This window comes from Scleropages formosus, chromosome 22 (genome assembly GCF_900964775.1).
Source record: "Scleropages formosus chromosome 22, fSclFor1.1, whole genome shotgun sequence".
In the NCBI taxonomy this organism is placed as follows: domain Eukaryota; kingdom Metazoa; phylum Chordata; class Actinopteri; order Osteoglossiformes; family Osteoglossidae; genus Scleropages; species Scleropages formosus.
In genome coordinates this window covers 6,223,414-6,246,597 of record NC_041827.1, presented here as the reverse complement: position 1 = coordinate 6,246,597, position 23,184 = coordinate 6,223,414, and the positions used below count along the sequence as shown (strand labels likewise).

At 42.7% G+C, this 23,184-nt stretch overlaps 1 protein-coding gene across 1 annotated transcript; it reads right to left on the bottom strand.

Moving 5' to 3' along the window:
- Positions 1–201: 201 nt before the first annotated feature.
- Positions 202–22,907, bottom strand: LOC108918286 (extracellular matrix protein 2). Its single transcript, XM_074559685.1, is given in 11 exon segments — positions 202–388; positions 1,405–1,710; positions 14,929–15,104; positions 16,252–16,391; positions 16,536–16,668; positions 20,946–21,061; positions 21,729–21,820; positions 21,822–22,123; positions 22,217–22,356; positions 22,628–22,759; positions 22,862–22,907. Coding segments are annotated over 11 exon segments (1,770 nt in total).
- Positions 22,908–23,184: the final 277 nt, after the last annotated feature.

Genomic DNA, 23,184 nt, shown 5'->3' with positions numbered 1-23,184 from the left:
TAGAGAATGGGACAGCTGATTTTCAAGAAATACCAAACACAGACATTGGTGCCAGGTATGAGAGGAATGCAATAGATGCAATGAAGATGAAAAGAGCAGCTGTGAGAATGGAAAAGCCAGGGGAGAGAGGGAATGAGAAAACTAATCTGTTGTAGAAGATTGACAAACTGAAAAGGTAAGCTTCAAGAAAAGGGAGAAGCACTAAGGCTGGCCTGCCTCCTCCTCATGAGCCTGGGGTTGGAGTATAATGTTGTGGCTGGTCTCGATGAAGGAGAAGATGCTAGGGGGTATGAGGTCCCTGTTGATCAAGTTTCTCTCCGGATGCACAGAGACCAGGGATGAATTTTCAAGGACCCGGGTGTCACAGATGGAGTCCAGGGTGACATCCCTGTACAGCAGAGAAACAAACAAGAGCACGGTTCTTTTAATTATCCCTAAAATGACACCCAGCTTATAATTCAATCATTTCCTGCTGTTGAGGAATTGAGTGTTGAGTTGAGTGTATGCTAGATAAGGTCCAACTCAAGACTGTTTAAAAAAGTTGGGGGGAAATGAACAGTTCCTCTTTCAGTACAACTTAAAGAGCACTGTATTGCTTTTATGATGCGGGAGTTGCAGTTGGGCCAAACCCTTTCAAAGGCGTAGCAGCAAAGTGGGGTGTAAACGTCATACAGTGTCATAATCAGAGCTGCGGTAAAGCATGAATACACAGCTACACTTCTGCTTCTAACATCAGTTGTTTTGTGTATATAATACTTTAATCAATATGACATCCAAGATGTGGACAGGGAGAACACAAAAAGAGGGATCCCCTTTCTTCATAAGCACTATAACGCAACATTAATAGGCCCATAGCATTTTTAGAGTGTCTTCCAAAGAAGTGAATCAGTGAATAATTTTGTAGAAACTGAACAGGAAAAAAGTGTGTTTGTTATTACACGGCTTTTAGCCTGAGCATAAGGGCATGCAGTTATTCACCCAGAACATCAGTGTGATCTGGAAAGACAGAGCAAAGCATTTGTGGTGAGTGTGGTAAACCCACTCTTCCTTGGCCTCGGGGTCTCCTGGGATGCCTTCCAAATCAGGCTGGCAGATAACAGCTTGTTAATGAGCTTGAGCGTTGGTTCGGCTTGAAATAACTCACATTTTTCTTTAGGACTTTGTGAACTGAAGTTCACTTATCTTTACAGCTTCCAGAGACTGATTCAAGATGACACTGGGTGTTAGATATGCTGGGATACCATATTACTTTTCTGTAGCCCCTCAACCACAGCAATAAACCCTCAGGTCTTATTCCTGAAGGTCAGCTTTATCCTGCTGGGGTAATATTTTAGCACCAAGTCCCTGGAAAGGAGAAGCAAGAGAGAGGTGGACAAGGGGTTAAGGCAAAGATGGAGAAAGAACCTGATGAGGTTGTGGTCAAGCCGCAGCAGCTGCAGGGCCTTGAGCTGCGGCAGGCTTGGAGGTACAGTTCTCAGCTGGTTGTGGTCCAACAGCTACTCTGCCAGTGAGTGCTGGAGCCCCAGAAAGGACACAGCATGCACCCCTTCCTCACTAAGCTGGTTGTGGGAAAGGTGCAGAGACTCCAGGCCTGGATGGAGATGGCCGAAGATCTTGTTGTGATGCAGGATGAGCTGGCGCAGGGCAGTGGGGAGAAAGGAGGGTACCTGAGCTAACTTGTTGTAGGAGATGTCCAGGGCCTGCAGCATTCTACCAGTGTATAGGAGAAAAAAATGCATAAGTCTTTAGAAAACAAGAAAATGATACAATGGAGAAAAGACTCATAGGTTGTTTCCCCTTTTTAAAACATTTCTCCTATTTTCCTGTTTAACATACCATTAAATGACAGCAAAGCCTCCTACCACCTGGCTAAGTGTCACAGGGCCTGGGAGCCAAAAGCTGTGTGGACGGGTTTATAGGGCCGGACGCAGCAAGCAAGCCTCTTTTATTCTACTTCCTTCAAAGAACAGTGCATCGGATACATTAAAGACAGGACAAAATATCACAAGGAATGTGTTAAGCACAATTATATTTACGTTGTAAATAGATTTTACAGAGTTAAAAAAACATGATAAAAGAAACAAAAACCTTTTGCCCATCTTGGATTATGCATTATTTTACTGATTTATCCCAGTGGAGAAAGGCTCTTTGTAAGGAGGTCCTAAGAAAGATTTTGGTCTGAAACTGCATAAAAGACATAAAACATGCAGCCACTATTCTGAACGCTGGCGTAGTTACTAAGCACATGATTCAGGATGTGCTGGTAGTTTACACAATATACCAACACAATAGAGGCATCTCTTAACTTACAAAATAAATCCGTTACTGAAGGAGCGGACACAAGAATTCTGGGTACTGAAAGCATTTTTAAATGGGACAAATAATAAACCCTTCCCGGCCCATTGAAAAACCCCACACCAATTTTACTGAATATCACTAAAATATGGTAAAACACCTACATAACTATCAATCCATGATTCCAGGACAACATAAAACACAAATATTAACATTTATTCATTTAGCGGACATTTGCTCCAAAATGATGTATATCTCAGAAAACTGTACAAAAGTGTATTATACTAGTTACTTGTGTTGTCCTGGTGCCAGACTGTACTTGGAAAACCCAGGACAGTTTTCGGTCGTGCTGAAAACTCCAGCATCGAAGGTACTACTCCTGGGTAATTCCTCTCTTCTAATAACTGAAGCGAACAACAGAATCTGCACAGAAAATAATTTATGATCATTTATTGCGAACAACTTTCTAAAACTGCACACTGTTGCCAAAATGCACATATTGTACATACCCAAAAAACCTTCAGCTAAACTTTTCCTGCTAAATTTCCTGCTGTCACCGCAATCATTTAATTAAATAACGCAGCCAATATGCCCAACAAATACTCCTATATAACTCCCTCTCTCAAAACAATGCTTTCACATTCTTACCACACCAGCAGACGGAGAGATCTGGATTCAGACATGTCAACTACACTTATACAATGTATGAATTTAAAATTTTTTAACTGTATTCTCCATATTACATTTAATAGCATTAATCATACATGTTTAGACATCACTTCTAAGACCTTCCGGCTTCAGTTTTACCGCAGTGCCAGTGAGTTTACCTTGAGGAAAGTGAAACCTAAGGCTTGACTCCTGCCTTCAGAAGAAAAACACTGCCTCCTCGTTGATATTATGTTGTTTTGAGTACTATGCTGAGCACAAGGTGCAGGGATTTCTGGTGGCTGGTCTGCCACCCCTTATTACTTTACCTCCCAACGGAAGGACAGTTCTTCAGTAGTGTAGGGTGATATATATATATATGTCTAATCTGCAAAAATGCAGTCATAACTGAGCGGTTAAATGCCTCAAGAGTAATTTTCCATTAGAGAGCAGGGACAGGGAGAGTTGGTAGTGTAGTGGTTAGTGCTACTGCATTTAGATCCAAAGGTTGCAGGTTTAATTCCCATCTCCTGCTGTAGTTTCCTTCAGCAAGGTACTTACCTTAAACTGCTCCAGTAAAATTACCCTGCTGTATAAATGGGTAAATAACTTCAAGAAGCATCAGCTAAATGAATAAATGTAACTGTAAGTTAAACAGATGGCTGGCTCTTACATTGAGAACCATGCTCAAGGCATTGATGTATTGCCACTGCTTAAAAGCACCTGTCAGGGCACAGCCCAGCAATCTTCTAAAGATCCCCTTGGTATTCTAAAATAATGTGAACCAGCATTGTGTACAACCCCTGCTCCATGGCAGCCATCAGGGACTCCTCTGACAGGGTTATACAACTGGTATTACACAACACAGAATGACTGTCATGCTGCAGTAAAGATACCCTCAGCTTGCCTTATGGGAAGTATTGTGTCACCGAAGTGCATTCTCTGCATTGCTCATTTTTGGTTTCTTTGTCACTTGGTTTGTCCTATGGAAAACCTGATGAGGGATGCTTATTCTGAAGGCACACAAAGGGAACTTGCTTTGGTGTGAAAAATACTTAAGTCAACAAACAATAATGATAAAACTAAATCAGTTTTTTCCCCTCAGCGGTCCAACAGAGGAGTCCCCTGAGAAGTCTGTGCCCACTACCATCAGTCTTTCTACCACTGTTCTGTGGGCTCCCCTATGAACAGCTGTGATTTGGAGGAGGCTTGGCCATTCATTTTGAGCTAAAGACATAGAGTTTAAGAACATGTGGGCTTTAACAGCACAATTAACCCTGCCCTCCACAAGGCGCCAGTGAATCTTCTGCAGCTGGGAACTGTACCCAGTAACTGTACCAAATAAATGTAGTTGAAGCAATACATACACATTCATAAGTCCCATAGACTGAGCGCGTGAGAAACTTTGCTTTAATTATATGGCCATCTATGTGGGATTACATAGAAAAGGATGGAAAACCATATATGGTTTAAATGCTTTGTTCAGTTTGGTGGGAATTCATGCTTTTTGTTTTTTAAAAAAAGAAAACAAAAAAAAAATCATGGCTATATTAATTTTAATTTAACATGTTATACCACAAAATCGAAAATTAATTATTTTTGTTGTTTTTTGATGTTTAACTGGAAACTGAATGGCTAACAGATCTAAATTCAATGGAATATTCTATTTCCAGTATTTCAGTATTCAAGAATATTCTTCTAACTCATTAATATTAATGGACAGTATTTATGAACAAGAAGAAATGGGATGCTTTCATCTAACAGAAATATGTTTGTGTTTTGTAATGGTTTTGATGATTTCATTGAATTCATCAAAAACAATGTGTAGTGTGTTTGTAATTATGAATGTAGGTGCATGGTGTTGGTGGGCTGTCCATACCTGCAACAAGTTGAGGGGGTTGACGATTCCACCCCAGTCTCAAAGTGTTTATGTAATCCATCATGAAACCCCCAGATCTTCTTTGAGGTCACTGGAACTTTCCGAAAAACTTCTTTTCCTTCATCCATTGCTGCTGTTGTTTTTTTGGATGAACAATACTTATGTAACACAGTGTGAAACTGATGCACCCCATCTATAGCACATTACTAAGACAAAATTTAAACATGTGAAGACATTTTGATATTTTAACTAAAGGGACAAGATTCTTAAAGAGATGTTAAATACATAAAGATCAGTATTTATAATTTGTAGTATTACTGTACTTTCTAACGTGTTTAATGTGTTGCCACATTAACTAATACATTAAGACAGATTTATTACTCTTCATTTTGGCTAAGATTTATCCCTCTATACCACAATTCTGTCTCTATAAATTAAACACTCATGGTGAATGGTGAGGAAGCTTTTTTATGTATAGGCACACCTCGACATTTATAGTTCTATACTGGAAACTATGAAATAACTACAAATTCATGTAAATCGAAGTGGACCCCACCTCCTACCCATTAACCACACCCCACAGGCTTTGCATTCATGTGTATAGTACTACTGTATATGGTATACTGATATCTCAGGGAACATGTTGCATATATCTTTTCTTTCACATGAAGTATATACAGAAAATTAAGCTCAATTGTTAATGGTATGTACTAGAAATATAAAAAAGAAAATATTTTTATATGATAATATAGAGAACATAAAGCGCAATATTTTAAAAAATATAGTAATATAAATATATTAAAAATTTGCAGCCGCAAATAACCTCCTTTCATTTCTTTTACCAACAGCAGCCTTCTCACTCGCTTTAACGTTATGAAGACCTGCACGATTCTTAAAACAGCTAGCCGAGCCATTGTTTGCCACAAATTTTTGAGAAGCAATTGGATATTTTCTATGTATGCTTTAAAAATGACTTCTAGTCTTTGCTTGAATAATCATTAAGCTTAATGGGACACATGTTTGGATTTGATCTTTTATCCACATTATGAATATTTCTCCATTTTAAAGATTGCATCAGAATGCTGTTTCATCATTATGTTGACTTTAAAGGGGCACATCCGTTCACACGTTCTTTTATTCAGTCAGCATTCTTCACAACTGCATTCGCTGTTGACACCGAGAAACTGTACTCATGACTGCCGATAGCTTTTTCCATCGTAAAATTTCTTTATAATTTCAATTTCTAAATAATTTTTTTTTAAATAAATTTGCATGTGAGTTGTGCATTGTCTTAGCATTGTTTCCCTCTTTCACGTGACGGTTAACAATATCACAGAAGTAACAAACATCAGAAAATGTTTCAAGAGCAAAAGAAGGCTGAGGGAGACAGAGGAAGCACATGCATTTATTCTGTTTTAACGTGTTAATCAATTTTTTCCTTATTATATTAGGCATCATTTAAGGGGGTTTTGGGATGCACTTGGGATTGGCTTAGGACAAACTGGAAGTTCCCCAAAAGAAATAATGAAATCAATAATTTCACTGGCCAGTTATTTGGTCTGTTTTCAAGTACAAATTAGGACTGGTGAACAGGGACATGAGTCCAGAATTTTGACCAGCACAGATGAAAAACTTTAACTTTAATGCAAAGTACACTAAGGACTTTCTAAATCCAATTTATGTTATAAATATACAGAAGGCCTAGTATGAGTTTGATACGCTATAAATTTAGAATATTCACATGAACAATAACCACCGCTGGAAGTCCATATGTGACATTAATATTGTGATAAATAGAGCATTATGTCTGATATGCCAACATATTTTATGGGACTGTAATAAAATCCAACCCACAGCTCACCTGGGATGCAGTACTGAAAGCACTGGCCTAATACACATTTTGTCAGTTGCCAGTCCTGAAACACCAGACTCGAAAAAGGGGCTTTGAGCTGTGCATGAAAGCAACGCTTTCATTTGTTGTTGTTGGAGAGACTTGAAGGGAATTCCTGTAGCAGGCCACATTGTGAGAAGATCTCAGGGTTTTAGGGAGGGTTACATCTAGATACAGTATGTCTGATCTGGGAGGTTGGGCAGTTAAAAAGAATCACTAGATCCTAAGATGGGAAAATAACACTCAAGGTGAAGAGTCAAATACATTCTCCTTTAGCAGTTTTATCTCTTTAAAAAGAGCCATAGCACAGTCTTGCCTTCTTGGTTCAGGCAAGAGACTGTGGATGTTTGCTGTCAAATATTGTGTTGCGATGGGTGTTGCTGGGGAGAATGGAGACACAAGTGTGGTTTCCATAACCCAGAGCCCAGAGGGAAAAATAGAAATATTGCCCTTTCAGCCAAAGGAACCACATTCCTCCAGTAGACCTAATACTAGGCTTACAAAAAGCGCAGGCACAGGTATTGACCCACGTACCACCACTCACTGTCCCCTCTACAGCAGAACACAACTCCTTTTTGAAAAAAATGAAGACACAACTATTTACATGTCCCCTCTCATGCTCGTAGGGCTGCCCTTGAGTGGCTGATGCTACATCGCCTGCTGCCAAGAAAAGGGCCGTGTCCCTGCAGCTTACCTACCCCAGAAGGTGGAGTCCCAGTAGAGCCTTGGGGTAGGAGGTACACCTCCTTCTCGGTGTATAGGTGTCCCGTTGCACCTCCTGTTGTTTGGTCACCTCTCCATGAGGGACTCGACTGGACCTTTCTGATCATATCCCTGCTTCAGCTGTTTTGTTGCACGCAGCCCGGAAGTAGCAGACCCGAAAAGATGCTCGTAGAACTGGGAATTTCCGGTCATCCGCTGCTGTGGTGACTCTGTTGTTTGTGCCTCCATGGCAGCCTCATGATGTCCACTTTAAAATGGGGTGTGACAAGCTGGAGGTTCCCTACTTTGTGGGGGAACATCCACCGTGAGCATGGCAGATGACTCAAGGCTTGAGGACTTGCTCAACTCGGCTGTGAACCGCTTCAACTGGCGCAGGTCAACTGGGGAACCCAGTCTCTGCGTAGATGGGGGACACCACACCGTGCCTTCTGGCACAACCCAGCATGCTTGGAAGACCACGTTCTACTCCAGGGCCAGGGAGGCTCCTCTTTACTTGCTTGTCCACACTCTGTGGCATCTTGCTGCTCCCTTTCACCTTCGAGAAAGTGTGCTCTTCCAAGGGAATGCCCCAACAACCATGCTTTGCTGCAACTCCTCAGTCTCAGCTATGCTCGTCCCGGGCTATGCCGCTGTCCCTTGTTGTTCTGCTCCATCCAGACAGGCTTCTTCTTACTGGCTGCTCCTCTGCTTGCCATCATACAGTAAGCTGCTACCAGATCCAGTTCTTCCTGGTCTTCCTCAGTTTGCCTATGAAACCAGTGCAACACTCCCACCTTGACTGTGCTCTCAGTGGGATTACAAAATAAAAGTTTGGTAGATGAGACTCCAGGAACACGGGATTTATTATGCCTGGGCATGTCACAGCAGCACACTGACGGAATGCATAGACTCCAGCCAAAGCTTCCAGACGCACAGCATTGTACGGAGGTTAGAAGAAACACCACAATTACCTTATAGTTATTAAACAAAAACACATAAATGAAATTGTGACCATGAACCTAAGCACGCAACTAATCACTGCACAGTAAATAAACATTAAATATCCACTAACTCCATAAATCTTTGTAGAGGAACACGAGTGGCAGTGTATCATGGGAGAACCACAGCTCCCCTGCAAAGGACTGTTGTGCTATAAAGGTTATGTAAGTACGCTAAGCCCTTGTATAATGAAAAACCACTTCAAGAGCTTATGAAAATATACATTATATCCCTTCTTCATACAGCGGGCTTATTTTTCCATTCAGTGGCATTTTTGTCTGGTTAACTGGTTATTTAATACACACTCTGCAAAGCATGTGCACACTATGCTTCTTCCATAACTAAACGAGCTTCTGAATGTATTGTCTTCTTTCTGTCGTAGTGAAAAACTCACACACACATCTTCTGAACCGCTTGTCCCATACGGGGTCGCGGGGGAACCGGAGCCTACCCGGCAACACAGGGCGTAAGGCCAGAGGGGGAGGGGACACACCCAGGACAGGACGCCAGTCCGCCGCAAGGCACCCCAAGCGGGACTCGAACCCCAGACCCACCAGAGAGGAGGACCCGGTCCAACTCACTGCGCCACCGCGCCCCCCCTAGTGACAAACTCAACAAATCACAATTCTTGATCAGGTAAATAAACAGCACAGAGAAACAGCAGATTTGGAATTATTATTATCATTATTATTACATTTACATTTATTTATTTAGCAGATGCTTTTCTCCGAAGCAACTTACAATGGATACTATGTAGTGTTACCAGCCCACACACCTTATTCAACAAGGTGACTTACACTGCTAGATACACTACTTACACCGGGTCACTCATCCATACATCAGTGGAACACACTCTCTCTGTCACTCACACACACTATGGGTGAACTTGAACAGCATGTCTTGGAATGTGGGAAGAAACCAGAGCACCCAGAGGAAACCCACACAAACACGGGGAGAACATGTAAACTCCACACAGACTGAGTGGAGATCAAACTCACGTCCTCTCGCACCACCCAGGTGCAGTGAGACAGCAGCATTATCATTATTATATTTATGCCACGCCCACACCTCCAGGCCAACACAGAACACCTGTGACCCAACGCAGACTGCAGCATAAAAGGCTGCGTCGGACAACCAGCTGATGCGGAACCTTGATCTGCCTCCTCATTAGCGACCTTCTCCAGCCATTTCCTGTTCCCGAACGCCTTCCCCCGAACCCGTCCCTTGTTCCCCCGATCTACTGCCTCCTTCGGATCATCGACCTCTTGCCTGTACACTGACCTCGCCTTTTGGATCCTCCCTGTTACGACGTTCGCACCTCGAAGACCCTTTGCCCGTCCTCTGACCTCCTCTCTTGGATTTCCCCGAAAACACCACGATTACCGCTCTGCACTTGGGTCCGCCGCTTCCCTCAGACGCGACCATGACAATTTAGCTGATGCTTTCCTCCAAAGGGACTTTAAGTCTCAAGTTATATACAATGATTTACCCTTTTGTACAGGAAGATAACTCAGGGTAAGTACCTTTGTCAAGGGTACTAAAGCAGCCATGGGATTCAAACCTGTGTTCTTTCAGTCCTTACAGAAATCAATTATTAATATGTAACTATTAAATCAGTACCCTGTGCCAGCCTAGTATTCCTTCCAGGGTGTATTCTCACTAGCCTAGAGCCCATTGGCTCTGAAATTGAATTTGGACCACTATGACCTTGATTTGGAGAAGCAATTAACAAAAGAAGAGTGAATATCAACTGTTGTTTAAATTATATTGTGGCTAGACAGGGGAGCACACTCGAATCCTTGAAATTTAACGCTGACAGGACACGACAGGCAACCAGAGCCAGAGTTCAGACCAGAGTCCCATACACTCAGCGTTGAGATTCCCCAAGCCTCTTGTCTTGCATGCACACCGCCAACAGCTGAAGCAAAAGACATTTTTGTATAGCACAAATATAGACATGTGATCACACCTTACCTGGACATGCTCTGTCCTACAGAACCAGTATTTTGATTCATACATAAACAGCATGATTACCCTTGTGCTAAGATTCAAATTCATGCCATAGTGACAAGTTCCATTGTTTTCTTGGTAAGGGAGGGTACAGAAGTGTCTTGCCACTACATTCTTTAGGTTGCAGACTCAGAGTGAACATGTAAACTCCACACTCCCTGATGTGGATTTGAACCTACACCTGAATAAACAGCTCAGAAGCTGTAAGCTGTATCACCACCGATTGCATCGCTGTGCCACCAGACCCCTACAATGTCCCAGCTAAAGCCTTAATTTTGAAATCAAATGAAAATCAACTAACATCATACTGTCTGCATGTTTTTAGAGTGAAAGATGCAGGTAGTGATCTTTAAAACTTTATTTCCTTTAATCATAAATATCTTTGAGTCAAATTATCACAATTTCTCCATCCTAGGTGTCAAGGACTAGGCTCTCCATCTCCATGACCCTATGCTAGACAAAAACTTACTGAGTGAATTTGTGAAAATATAACACTGAAAGCAGAAACAACTTTCTTTTTTTCACAAATGAGAAAATATATTTCAAAAACACTATAATTTTCAGGGACTAAAGCACATTTAGCTTTTTCATACATTTTAGGGGATTTTTTTCTGTACACTGATGATGCCATCTTGACTAGTTGTGAAACATCTGCAAGAAGAACACATCCAGCAATCAAACTAATCCTTCCAAGGTACCAGTCTTCTCCTTTATCACTAACAACATTTTCATCCAGGAACTGATTACACTCATTCCTCACCTAAAGAGGTAATTTGTTCCATGAAATCAGTGCTCTGTGTCAGTCTGCTGAGAAAAGCGCTTTTTGCATTCAGCTCAGCTGAAATCAGCCTGGCAGGCAAATTCCTGTTGTGAATGAGTCGAATCACCATCTACCTCCTTGAAACACACAAACGACGTTTTGTGATGAACGCTTGTACTAGCTCACCTTTAGCCACTCAGTGCAGTAGACGTGAGGAGTTTATAACGGACTATGAATCTGATCTATCAAGACCCATCGAACAGAATAAAACAGTTTTGGGTTTCACTGGTGTCCCACAGTTCTCGTTACCAAAACTCTTGAAAGCTAGGGGGTCATATGGTAACATCCCTCTAAAGCCTCTTCTAAAAATGATGCGAACGTGTTCCGTTGTTAAAGTGGGTGAAATGATAGAAGCTTGTTATTTTTCTTTCGTTTTCATCAACCGCTTGTCAAGTGCAAAGTTCCAGTGGTTCAGAGCCTACCCCGGAAGAATGGAGTGGGGCACACCCTGGATGGGATGTAAGTCCATCTCCGGGCAAACACACACTCTCTTTCACTCGCAAATACCAACACCATGGACAAATCAGAGTCACCGGTTGATCTCAGACACGTCTTTGCACTGTGGGTGGATATCCAGGCACCCAGAGGAAACCTACTTGAACATAAGAACAAGCATCTCCGCACGCACTAAGGCAGATTGGAACCTGTGTCTTAAACCACAGCCTAGGTAGTATGATGCACCAGCCTTTCCCACTGCACCACCATACTACCCAGTATAAAGTTTACATATTTGTTTTGTGTATTATGTGTTCGTTTCAGTGACCCAAACAAAGAGCAATGATCTCAACATTAAGCTTTTTCTTCTACAACCAAAGGCTGCTGTGTGAAATGTGATTATTGTTGGAATGATGACTCTATGCAGAGTGCATGGCATGTATAAAAGCATAGGGTTGCTCATTTTGCCAGCAGTTTACTGACAACCCCAGCAATAGAAGAGGCCAGAGGCAGGCAGGCAGGCGGAGTGCGTTGATTCTGCCCTCACCCCTCCTTGAAAACCCAACCACGACCAACCCTAGCAAATGCAAGCCATGATTTACTTAATGTCAGGGAACTAAATTGGAAAAGGATGGCTGGAGGGAATCATATTAAAATACCAAGGCTTAAAAAATATATATATATATAAAAGGAAAGAGCAAAAGCTGGAAGTGGACACAGAGCCTTGCAGTGCTGAATCATTTCATTTGTAGAGAGTGAAAGCAATAATCAGGAGAGAATGGCCAAGGCCCAACATGTCGGCATGAGGTACGAGTGGTACAATGCCAGGAACACACTGGAACGAGCTGCGTTCGGCTGAAGATCCCTAGAGACCCATAAGGTCAGAAATGCTCGGCAATCTCACTGAGCCTTGGAGGACCCAGGTCATTGTTCTTGCGCTTTGCTCGTTGTGTGAAACCCCCCTGTGAATGTGGGAGTTGAGTTTCACTGTGGGAGCAGGACCCCCTTCATTGGAACCCCCACATCTGGAACCCGTACGAACCCTCAGTCGTTTGGCAGAAAGACAACAAACTTTTGTGCAAATGGAGAAATTGTGGAAATGATGGAAAAGAGGCGATTTTTTTAGTGATGAACTCATTAGCAATTATTATTATTCATTCATTTAGATGAGTCCTTTCTCCAAATTGACTTGCAATGTCAGATTTGTGTACAGGGCAACATTGAATTATTTTCCCATTTTCACAGCTGCTTTAGGACAGTACAGCAGGAGCAGGAACGCAGGTACTTCAATCGTAAGGCAACAGCTGCAACCACTACACTACATTTACATTTATTCATTTAGCTGATGTTTTTCTCCAAAGCAACTTACATGTTAAGCTACTTACAATTTTTTTAACCATTTATATAGCTGAGTATTTTACTGGAGCAATTTAGGATAAGTACCTCGCTCAAGGGTGCTACAGCTGGAGGTGAGATTTGAACCCACGACCCTTAGGGTCCAAAGTAAGGTCTAACCACTGCACTACCCACTGCCCCACAGTTCAAAAAAACAAACATAATGATTTTCTCAAGCATTAGAAACCATATACATGCCATATTAACTGAATAAAATTAATTCAGATTGATGGGTTCATTCATAGAAGCACTGATTTCGACTGATGGGCCTCAGATCTCCAAAACATCTGGAATATTCTCAGTCTCAAAGGAGGTTTGCTCCACAACGATACGTGGTGATCTTATTGTACTCATAAAATATAATGTAATGGAGACGCTCAAGTGACATAACACTTGACTTCTTTTTAAAATTTGTTTCGTGGTAAGTTGGGTTGTAGGAATAACAGTCTTCATTGTCTTTGTTCTGCTATCTGAGGAATATTATAATTAGACTGATTTTATGTGTCTAAATGCGGAGATGGAAAAAATCTAACCGAGGCTGGTTGTAAACATGGGTTTCAGCAATTCAGGCTTCCATTCAGAATCACATACTTCAAACCCAGGCACACTGCGGTTTGACATACTGCGTTAATCTCTCGACATCCCTTCTCTACTGTTTTGCATTCATTCTAAGCAGCGCCTCGGCATTGTTCCTGCTGACAGAGTGTTTGCGTACACTTTTGGATGCTCTCGTATGGTTCCCAAGGACCTCATGGCAGCACGAACACCACAGGATTTACAACATTTCACCAAGTCATGTTCCTGGCCTCGCTGTGGCCCCTGGCTGCTTAACAAAACAACACATTCTTCTTCTGTTGTAGGTCAATGACACCTCCGTATGGTACAATGGTTGTGCACGCCTCCACTTTTCGTACTGAAAAGCACCAGGACAGAAAGAGACACATAAAAACCGAAAAAATATATCAAGAGCTGGATTTACTGCTGTGGGTTTCTGAGGAAATATGAACTTGCTGACTTGTTGGGTTTTTTTCTGTGTCAAAACCCCAGTGATATTGGTAAATATAACAATCTTAATTAATGTAGCTGGGCAGAAGGAACACAGTGAACATAAAATGAGTGAAACTGCGCACTCCAGCGGTTCACGGAGAAATTACAGTCCAAAGAGTTTTACATTTACATCTATTTATGTAACAGACGTTCTTCTCCAAAGCGACTTCCAATGAACTCTATGTAGTGTTACTAGCCGACACGCCTTATTCACCGCGGTGACTTACACTGCTAGATACACCACTTACACTGGGTCGCTCATCCATACATCAGTGGAAGACACACACTGTCTCTGTCACTCACACACTACGGGTGAACCTGAACAGCATGTCTTTAGACTGTGGGAGGAAACCAGAGCACCTGGAGGAAACCCACACAGACACAGGGAGAAGATGCAAACTCCACGCAGACTGTGTTGGGATCAAACCCACATCCTCTCACACCACCCAGGCATTGTGTGTAAGAGAGCAGCGCTACTCTCTGTGCCATTGTGCCATGGTTTTGCATATCAGTTTACATTTATTCATTTAGCTGACACTCTTCTGTAAAATAATTCACAATGTTAAGCCGCCTACAAGTATTCACCTATTTAAGGAGCTGGGTAACTTAATAACTCAGGAGATGCAACTTGCTCAGGAGTACTACAGCTAGAAGTGTAATCTGAACCCACCACCTACAGGTCCTAAGGCAGCAGCTTCAACCATCCTACTACCAGCTACCCCTGCTTTCTTCATTACTCTTCACATTGCCACATGAATGAGTAGAGAAACATCAATGAAAACATAGCTCTAGCTTGCGCGGACAGCTTACCCTGAGTGTATCCAGGCCCGTGGTGCAATGTGGTCCTCCTGTATTCGGTTGTGGCCCAGGTCAAGGGTGTGGAGCTGGGGGCATTTGTTCAGAATGCCCCCTCGCACGTTTTCCGATCGGTTCTTGGACAGTCGCAGCTCTTGAATTCACAGACATGGAGCTGGAGCTGCCGAAAGCTTATAAATACGACCACAGCTTATGCAGACCCAAGTGAGCCATTTACTCATGGTTCAATACAGACCCGTTGATGGGCAGCTTGAACAGATTTTGAAACCAGTCAACTAAGGAAAGTTTAACAAAAATTCAAATTTTCTTCACAGAAGCCTCTTCATTCAGAATAAATTTAGGTGGTTAATGTCAAACATTTCTCACCACACACATCAACATCAGACTCCACACAGACTGAGCTGGATTCAAACCCACATCCAAGCACTCAGCCCAGGGGCTGTGAGGAACTGGCACTATCCATTGCACCCTTGTGCTGAGTAATACTATCAAAAAATACCATGTTTACCATTATATACCTTATACCATTCAATAGATATAACAGTTATTATACTATACATTTTTATAGAGGGTGTATACTGGGGATGTCCAAGATACAGTACTGTGCAAAAGTTTTAGGCACTTAGGGGAAAAAAGCTGTAAAGTGAGAATGCTTCCAAAAATAATGCTCTCAATTAATAAACCTCCTACAAAGCTTAGTAACCATCCATCATCAACAACAGCTTGTTCCAAGTGGCATTGCGGTGGGTTTGACCGGGTCCCGCTCTCCGGTGGGCCTGGGGTTCGAGTCCTGCTTGGGGTGCCTTGCGATGGACTGGCGTCCCGCCCTGGGTGTGTCCCCTTCCCCTCCAGCCTTGCGCCCTATGTTGCCGGGTTAGGCTCTGCTTTGCTGCGACCCTGCTCAAGACAAGCGGGCTCAGACTGTATGTGTGTATGTATACTTTCTTTCTTCAATGACATACAAAACCCTTACTATACTACTGTACCTTTTTGCAAAAGGAATGCTTGGAAATCCAAAATATGCTCTTTCCCATTGACACTAATGCAGAAGACACTAAATAACCGTCTAAAACAAATATTTCTGTGAAACACCCAAGTGCCTAAGACTTTTGCACGGTTCTGTATATTTATTTATCATATTAACTACAAACAAGTGCCCAATATGCACCGAAGAAACAAGTTCTGATTTCCTAAAGACCACATGCTTGAAAGACTCCACACTGTATTTTCAGGGCACTCTGGATCACAGCGGTTTCACACTTTACGATTGATGTGTAGAACCTCACTTCCAACCGACCTGAAGGGATGGAGGCAAGCGCCGGACGGGAGTTCGCGAAAGAGGTCACCATCCAGCCGTAGGTAGACTGTCCTTCTGAGTGGACTGAAGGTCAAAGGAGACACATTCCCCTCATGGAACCTATTGCCCCGTAGCTCTAACGTCAGCAGTTTGGACAAACCTAAAAACAGCCACACTTAGTATTTGGTCAATTGTTCTGCCCACATCCTGACCATGATATGCAGATTCATGACCCGATGTTCTCCCAACGACAAAACAAAAGCGCAGTTCAAGTCGCTGTCTTTGTCACTCTATGTCCACAAACCTTCGAAACTGTGCGGTGTGAGAGCGCTGATCTTGTTGTTATTGATCTTTAGCTCCTCAAGTGACGGGGGCAGAAGTGGAATTCTGGTCAGGCTGTTCCCATCCAAGTTCAGTTTCTTCAGGTTTGTCACGTTCTGCAACCAGCCAGGAAACAACATACACTAAACCGCAGTGGTGTTTCAAAGTATGGGAGCCCTGCAGGGATGACCATTATTCTTTATAAAACATTAAAATAAACTTATAAACTCTAAATATTAAGATAAACTTATAAATGACTATGATTTACACACGTGATTCTACTTACCTACTTGATTTAATCAATACAGCTTGGGCTTCACTTATTTCTGCACCACTACCATGTTTTTACTACACACATCATTTCCTCCAAAGTAACATACAGAACTGGTCATCACACACTTATTACGTTACATGAGAAACACTGATTCTGGTTAAATAACCACACACCCACAATCTGAAACCGCTTGTCCCATGTGGGGTCATGGGGAGCCAGAGCTTAACCCAACAAGACAGGGCGTAAGGCTAGAGAGGGAGGGGATACACTCAGGACAGGACGCCAGTCCATCACAAGGCACCCCAAGCAGGACTCGAACCCGAGACCCAGGGGAGAGCAGGACCCAGTCAAACCCATTGCGCTACTGCACCACTGCACCACTGCACTGCCCATTAAATAACCATTTCATGGTAAAACCAAGGGACACAAGAGATTCACTGTATGTGCGAGTGGGAACCAAATGAGGAAAAACTCTCTTTTCAGACTCAAAAGATGTTACAGCCTGGTTCCATAAAACTGTTTATTATTAAATGAATTAGTATTAAGTTAAGAGATAAACTAAGTAGCCAATGTTACCTATATTGAAAATCTGTTTGTAAGGGTCGTAAAAACTATTTACACAATTTGCACGTAATTCGGTTCCATTAAGTTAAATGTTGTTTCTAAAATGAGAAATATGACTAACGGATCAAACTGAAAGACGGAGCAAATCAAATCTACATCAGGAAGTTATTCCAGTGAAATTCATGGGAACCGCACAATAAAAAAAGTGACAGAAAAAAAATATTTTTAGCAATATACAGCACCCAGGCTTAGTTTAGTACTATAAATGTTACACCATTTTTAATGAAACAAAAGGGCAAAACATCCAACCATCTCTTTCCTAAAAACCACATGTCCTGGTGAAGTCTGTAGTAAACACATAATACTAAAACAAAATATAAAATTACACAATTAAAATGGAAACGTGGAATTTGGTACAACCATTCTCTCTTTTTCCCTTCATTTCACTCTATTGTTGTATAAACAGTCTGGTACTTAATCCTGAGTTGCAAAACCACAAATAATTTGATGGAATTCTGTTTATGTCATTTCAAAACCCCGAGGAAAAAAATTCTTACGATCTTGCAGTGTTGTACTGCAGGTTCCAGAATCACATCAGTGACATATGCAGAAATCGTTGTGTCACAGATTTACCTCACTTGAGCGCTTTGATCACTCCACTTTCAGCAAACAGAGGTATTTGTGACTTCTCCCACATTCATATTTATTTTACATTACAAGTTGAATTGAAGGGTATCTTCGGTTACTATGGGGGCTTTACGATGCCACAGTGGACAGCGCTGATGCCTCAGAGTTCCTGGGCAGAGTTTGTATGTTCTCCCGATGTCTGTGGGGGTTTCTTCTGCTTGCTCTGGTTTCCTCACACATCGCAAAGACATCTGTTTTTGGTGACTTGGTGGCTCTAAATTCCTTACAGTGTGCGTATGTATGAAAGGGTGTGTGAGTGTGTGTACACGCCCATGCATCTGGCGTAGGCAGTGGACCACTGTCTCTCTACACTGGACAAGTTGTTATTAGTAATGAATAAATGAATCAATAAAATTACTAATACGGGGAAAAAAAAAAATGTTTTCATTCACTTGGTTCTCATCAGGTGGCAGTTAGACATGTAAGTACTTCCGGGTAAGTTTGAAGTATGGCGACGTCAACATGGCAGCATACCATGAATTTTCTGGCCCTTTTTGGTTTAAGATGCCTTCATTTCAAGGGTTCGGACTTGTGCTCCGATTGTCACACCGTGCAGGAAGTGCGAGACAGCAGCAGCGCCATCCACCGGGCCGCACCGTCTATGGAAAGTATGGGAAGGCCCTCAACGCTTTCATTTCAACACGTCCCGCTCACTTATTACTATTTAACACACTTTGAAATCTGTCCTGTCTGTGCACGTGTTTGCTTCTTAGGTTATCTAAATACGAACGCTGAGTCGGGCTACGACCACGTACAAAAGACAGTGGCGGTGCAGATCCGCTTCCCATTTTCCCCAAGTTCGCTATTTGTGGGCAGTGAATAAAAGGAAATTGCAAAACGTTCAAAGTATTTGTTCCTCCTCTGGCAGCCCCTGCAGAAGTCCTGTCTCACAGGGACCACAGAAGCAGGCCTTTGTGAAGCAGCCAGGACGGTCTCGCTGCGGTCACCGGATGGCTGCTTAGTACGGAGCGCCCGCTGCCTCTTACCTCTAAGAGAGAGGGAGCTCTCCGCGAGGGTGTGGTTCCTTCCCGAGGACCGACTTTCTACTGCAATCATGTTTATTTTCGGATCTGGTTGGTCTAAGGTTGGGATGCCATTACTGGGGAAAGCATTCCGTTGCGATTTCTCTCAAAAAGAGCTCCAGCCACTCAACACACACATTCATGGCACTTGAAGCCCAGTTACAGGAGATGCCAAGGATATCATTTTAACTGCACTTTCTGATTGCAGTTTTTAAATGCTTTGTTGATTGTTCATTTTGTCAACTTTCCTGATACAATAAAGTTGCAAAACGCACATTTGTCAAAATTACGTTCTCTATTGAATGAATTCAAAGTTCAAAATTAAGGCAACTGATTCAAGCAAAGATGGAATCATTTTCTCTTTCAGATGCAAATCCCCATCATAACACACGTACTGAGTGATGCCGCCGGCTGACTGAATTTGATTAGAATAATCTTTTTATTTATGTGAAATGATTTTATGCAACATGAGCGTTGCATGAATGACGACAGTTATCTTCACTGGACATAGCACTTGGTGGATTTGTCTTCGTGCACGTGGCCGATGCTGTTCTCCAAACTCATGCGCTGATAGAAGTAGGAAAGCGGGGCTTAAATTTAGCTGATGCTTTTCTCGAAAGCAGCTTACAGGGTTACCGTTACTTACCCATTTATACAGCCGGATAATTTCACTAGAGCAACTGAGGATAAACACCTTCTTCAACGGTATGACACCCAGAGGTGGGGATTGAACCTGCAACCTTCAGATCCAAAGGCACAACCTCAACCACTACGCTCCCAGCTGCCGCCGGAGCTTGGGTCAAAGATTTTGAGAGCTAAGAGAATGGAGAATTACTAAGCCCAGAGAAGTATACACACCAGTTGTAACACCTACACATGCATTATGCGCGAGCTTGCAAATTAAAGAATGGCGACGAGGAACGATCGGGGAGACACCCAACCTACAGAGCTCTCCCACTGGCCGATGTTGTCAGGAGAAGTTCTCTTCGTGTCTGAGTGTTTTTCTTTCAAGCTCTCCTACGGCTGTACGGGAAAGAGGAGAATTTCTTCCACGATACGAAAGCAGTCGTGTTTTATGGGCCACTTGCGTGTGAGAGTTTCAGCACCGAGCTCTTGGGTCACCGGGTCCTTCCAGAGCAGCAGCAAAACCATCACAGACGTAAACAGCAGAACTTAACACGTGGGCTTTTTTAGACACTGCACTTTCATTGCTGACTTGTGTCGTTCTTCTCTCTGTTGTAAAAAAAAAAAACAGAGGGTGCCAGGTTTGAAGGAACGCTACAGGGACCTGTTGCTCTTTTCTCGTCAGCAGCGGCATATTCAGATTGTCAGCAGACCGGAGGAAATTGGTTATTTCTCCAGTGGATAACCAGACTGTAGAAGGCAGCGAAATACCTTTGAAAGTGTCCAGATACGTGGAGTTGATTATAAATTCTACAAGGATGATCTCAAAAGTAAAAAACTAATCCAAGCAAAGGTTTATAAAACTTGAATCTGAGGAACCTGACAGCGTACTGAATGTACCAGGAGGCAAAATTCAGATTATGTGCAAAAGGTATTCATTGCAGCTATGAAACTGTAGTGCCTGTGTAGAACTGAAATAAATCCAGAGAAAACACTTCACCAGGGTCCAGGTTTTGGGACAGGATCATGCACACCGATTCCTTCTGAAAGCTACGCAGATGTTTAGGGTCTGATCCAAGCAATAAAACGTGATCCCAAAGAGAAGACACGTTGTGACCTTGAACAATGTCCCCAAACATTTACTGATATGTCCTCTGAGGGACTTGAACCGCAGGTCTCTGGCACTGTTAGATATAACGGTTTATCTGAAGTCCAGACTTACCTGGAAAAGGTCTGGACTCAGGGAAGAGTCCCCCAGCTTGTTTTGACTGAGATCCAGCCACTCCAGGTTCGGCAGCCCAGCCAGACCACGAAAGGGAATCGTGCTGATTTTATTATCTTCGTCGGAGATGAAAAACAGGTTGTAACGAATTATACAGATTTATTTTGTTAACTCCACCAGGAAATTATCTGCATGTGTAAGAAAATCTCGGTCATTAAAAGTTCTGCACATTTTTTTCAGGAAATGCATATCATGGATATAGTGGTTTTAATGTGCATGCAACTGCTGGAATAAGTTGTGGTAAATGCAAAAGAAAATAGGACAGTAGGTTATACTGCTTTGATAAAACATATTTCTCAAAAAAAAAGTTAAAATAATTTGCAGCCAATCCACTCCTTTCTGCCAGTTATAAAAATTTTGTCCTCATTTCCATACCCCACAGCAGGTGTATCCAACCTGTGGCTTGAGAGCTCCTAAAGCAGCCCACCACTTTAGTAACGCTGCCCTCAACAAAATTTGCCAATTTCTTAAAATACACTCCTGACATAAACACTAGAAATTCTGCTGAATCATATGAGCGTACAGTTACAGACACACAGACTGGAATGTGCACTGCATCCAAATAACGCAAAATTAACAATTTTTTAGCGAAGACATATAAAAGCCTCAGTTTGTCACTGATTTTTACACTCGTGGCTCTCAGACCAGTTCACAAGGACGAATTTGACCGAAAAACGCTGCACACCCCTGCTCTACAGGTTTCAAAGTGCCATGCAAACTCACCTGCCAGGTAAAGGGTCCTGACTCGTAGATTGGTGAGGACTGGTAGGTGGGTTATGTCGACACCTCCACAGGCAACCAGGGACTCGGCCAGAACACGTCACTGGTAGTAGCTCCATGAAATTGCTCCTACTGTGGAGTTGCATGGTGGGAAGACGATGAACAGGAGTCTTCTTGTCGTCATCATCAGCATCCTCATCATCGTTATCTTCAATATCATCGTCGTCATCGTCTTCTTCTATGATCCTCTTCTTGAGATTTTGGGGTTTGCTTGCGACAGTCCGTTCAATGTTTTTTTTAGTTCCTCCTGGCTCCTTTGCCACAGGCAGAGTAATTTTTTTGCTTGTCTTCCATTCCACATCATCTTTTGTCCCAGAATCAACCACCTGCTTGGTGAACTGCCCAAGAGATCAGCAAATTGATGACATCAGAGCGAAAAGTGAACATGCATTGTATGTTTTGTGCCATCAGGTATACAGTGATCCTACTACCTGTGTCTTGCCATCAACGGCCCTCCTCCCAAGTTGGGGGAAATTAATTTCCTGTGCCTTGCCACTGCCGTCATTCTTTCTCTCATTTTCATCTCCCTCCATTTCTCCTGATCCTTTCCAGGTCATTGCCATCCCGAGTGCTGAAAACAGAACTCAGTCTTAAATCATTGAACCACCAGTGAAAACCGCAAACACTGCAAGGCCTTTTAAAAAATCATAAATTATGAAAATTCTATCATGAAACACAGAGGTTCATTTTTGGTTTTTTTTTTTACCAGACCTGACGGATTTACGACTAATATTTACTACTACTACTTGTTGTAACTGTAAACTGCTTGCACTTTATCAACAGGTTGTGTAAAATCCTCAAACACTTGACCATTCCATAGGCCAGGGTTACCGTCTCCGTACCAATCCCAGAGCATGGTGTGGAGGTGCAGTCGGCTGCTCCCCTCTGACAGCGACATGTAGAGCAGGGCTCTGGGGACCACATGGCACCTTCAAACAAAGAGATCCCGTTCACCTGGCATCGCCTGCTGTCCCCTAGAGTGGACAAATTGGAAAGGAAAAGGGTCAGACAACAACACCCAGGCTGCAAGACCACACAGCCCCAGCCTCTACCCCCTGACACTAGTCAACACTAACCTGAGTGGGGATTTCTGTCAGGTGTAGGCATACCAGAACCCCTCATCCTCGGCCTTCCGCTCAGCGACTCCCGCTCTGTAGAGGCGGCAAGAGCACTAGCACAGAGACATAGCGCTATTGCATACATCACCTACAATTCCCTCCACAAGTCATAAGGTTGCCCAAGGGGTCTTCCTGCAGATGTGCAGGGACTTTAAATGCTCACCCAAAGGAAGGACTTCGAAAGAGGAAAGTGAGACCGAAGAGGGCAAACAGCAGAAGGGGGAGAAGACAGAAAAAAGTCCAACAAAGAATCTCTTTCATTTAGTTTTTTTTTTTTTTTT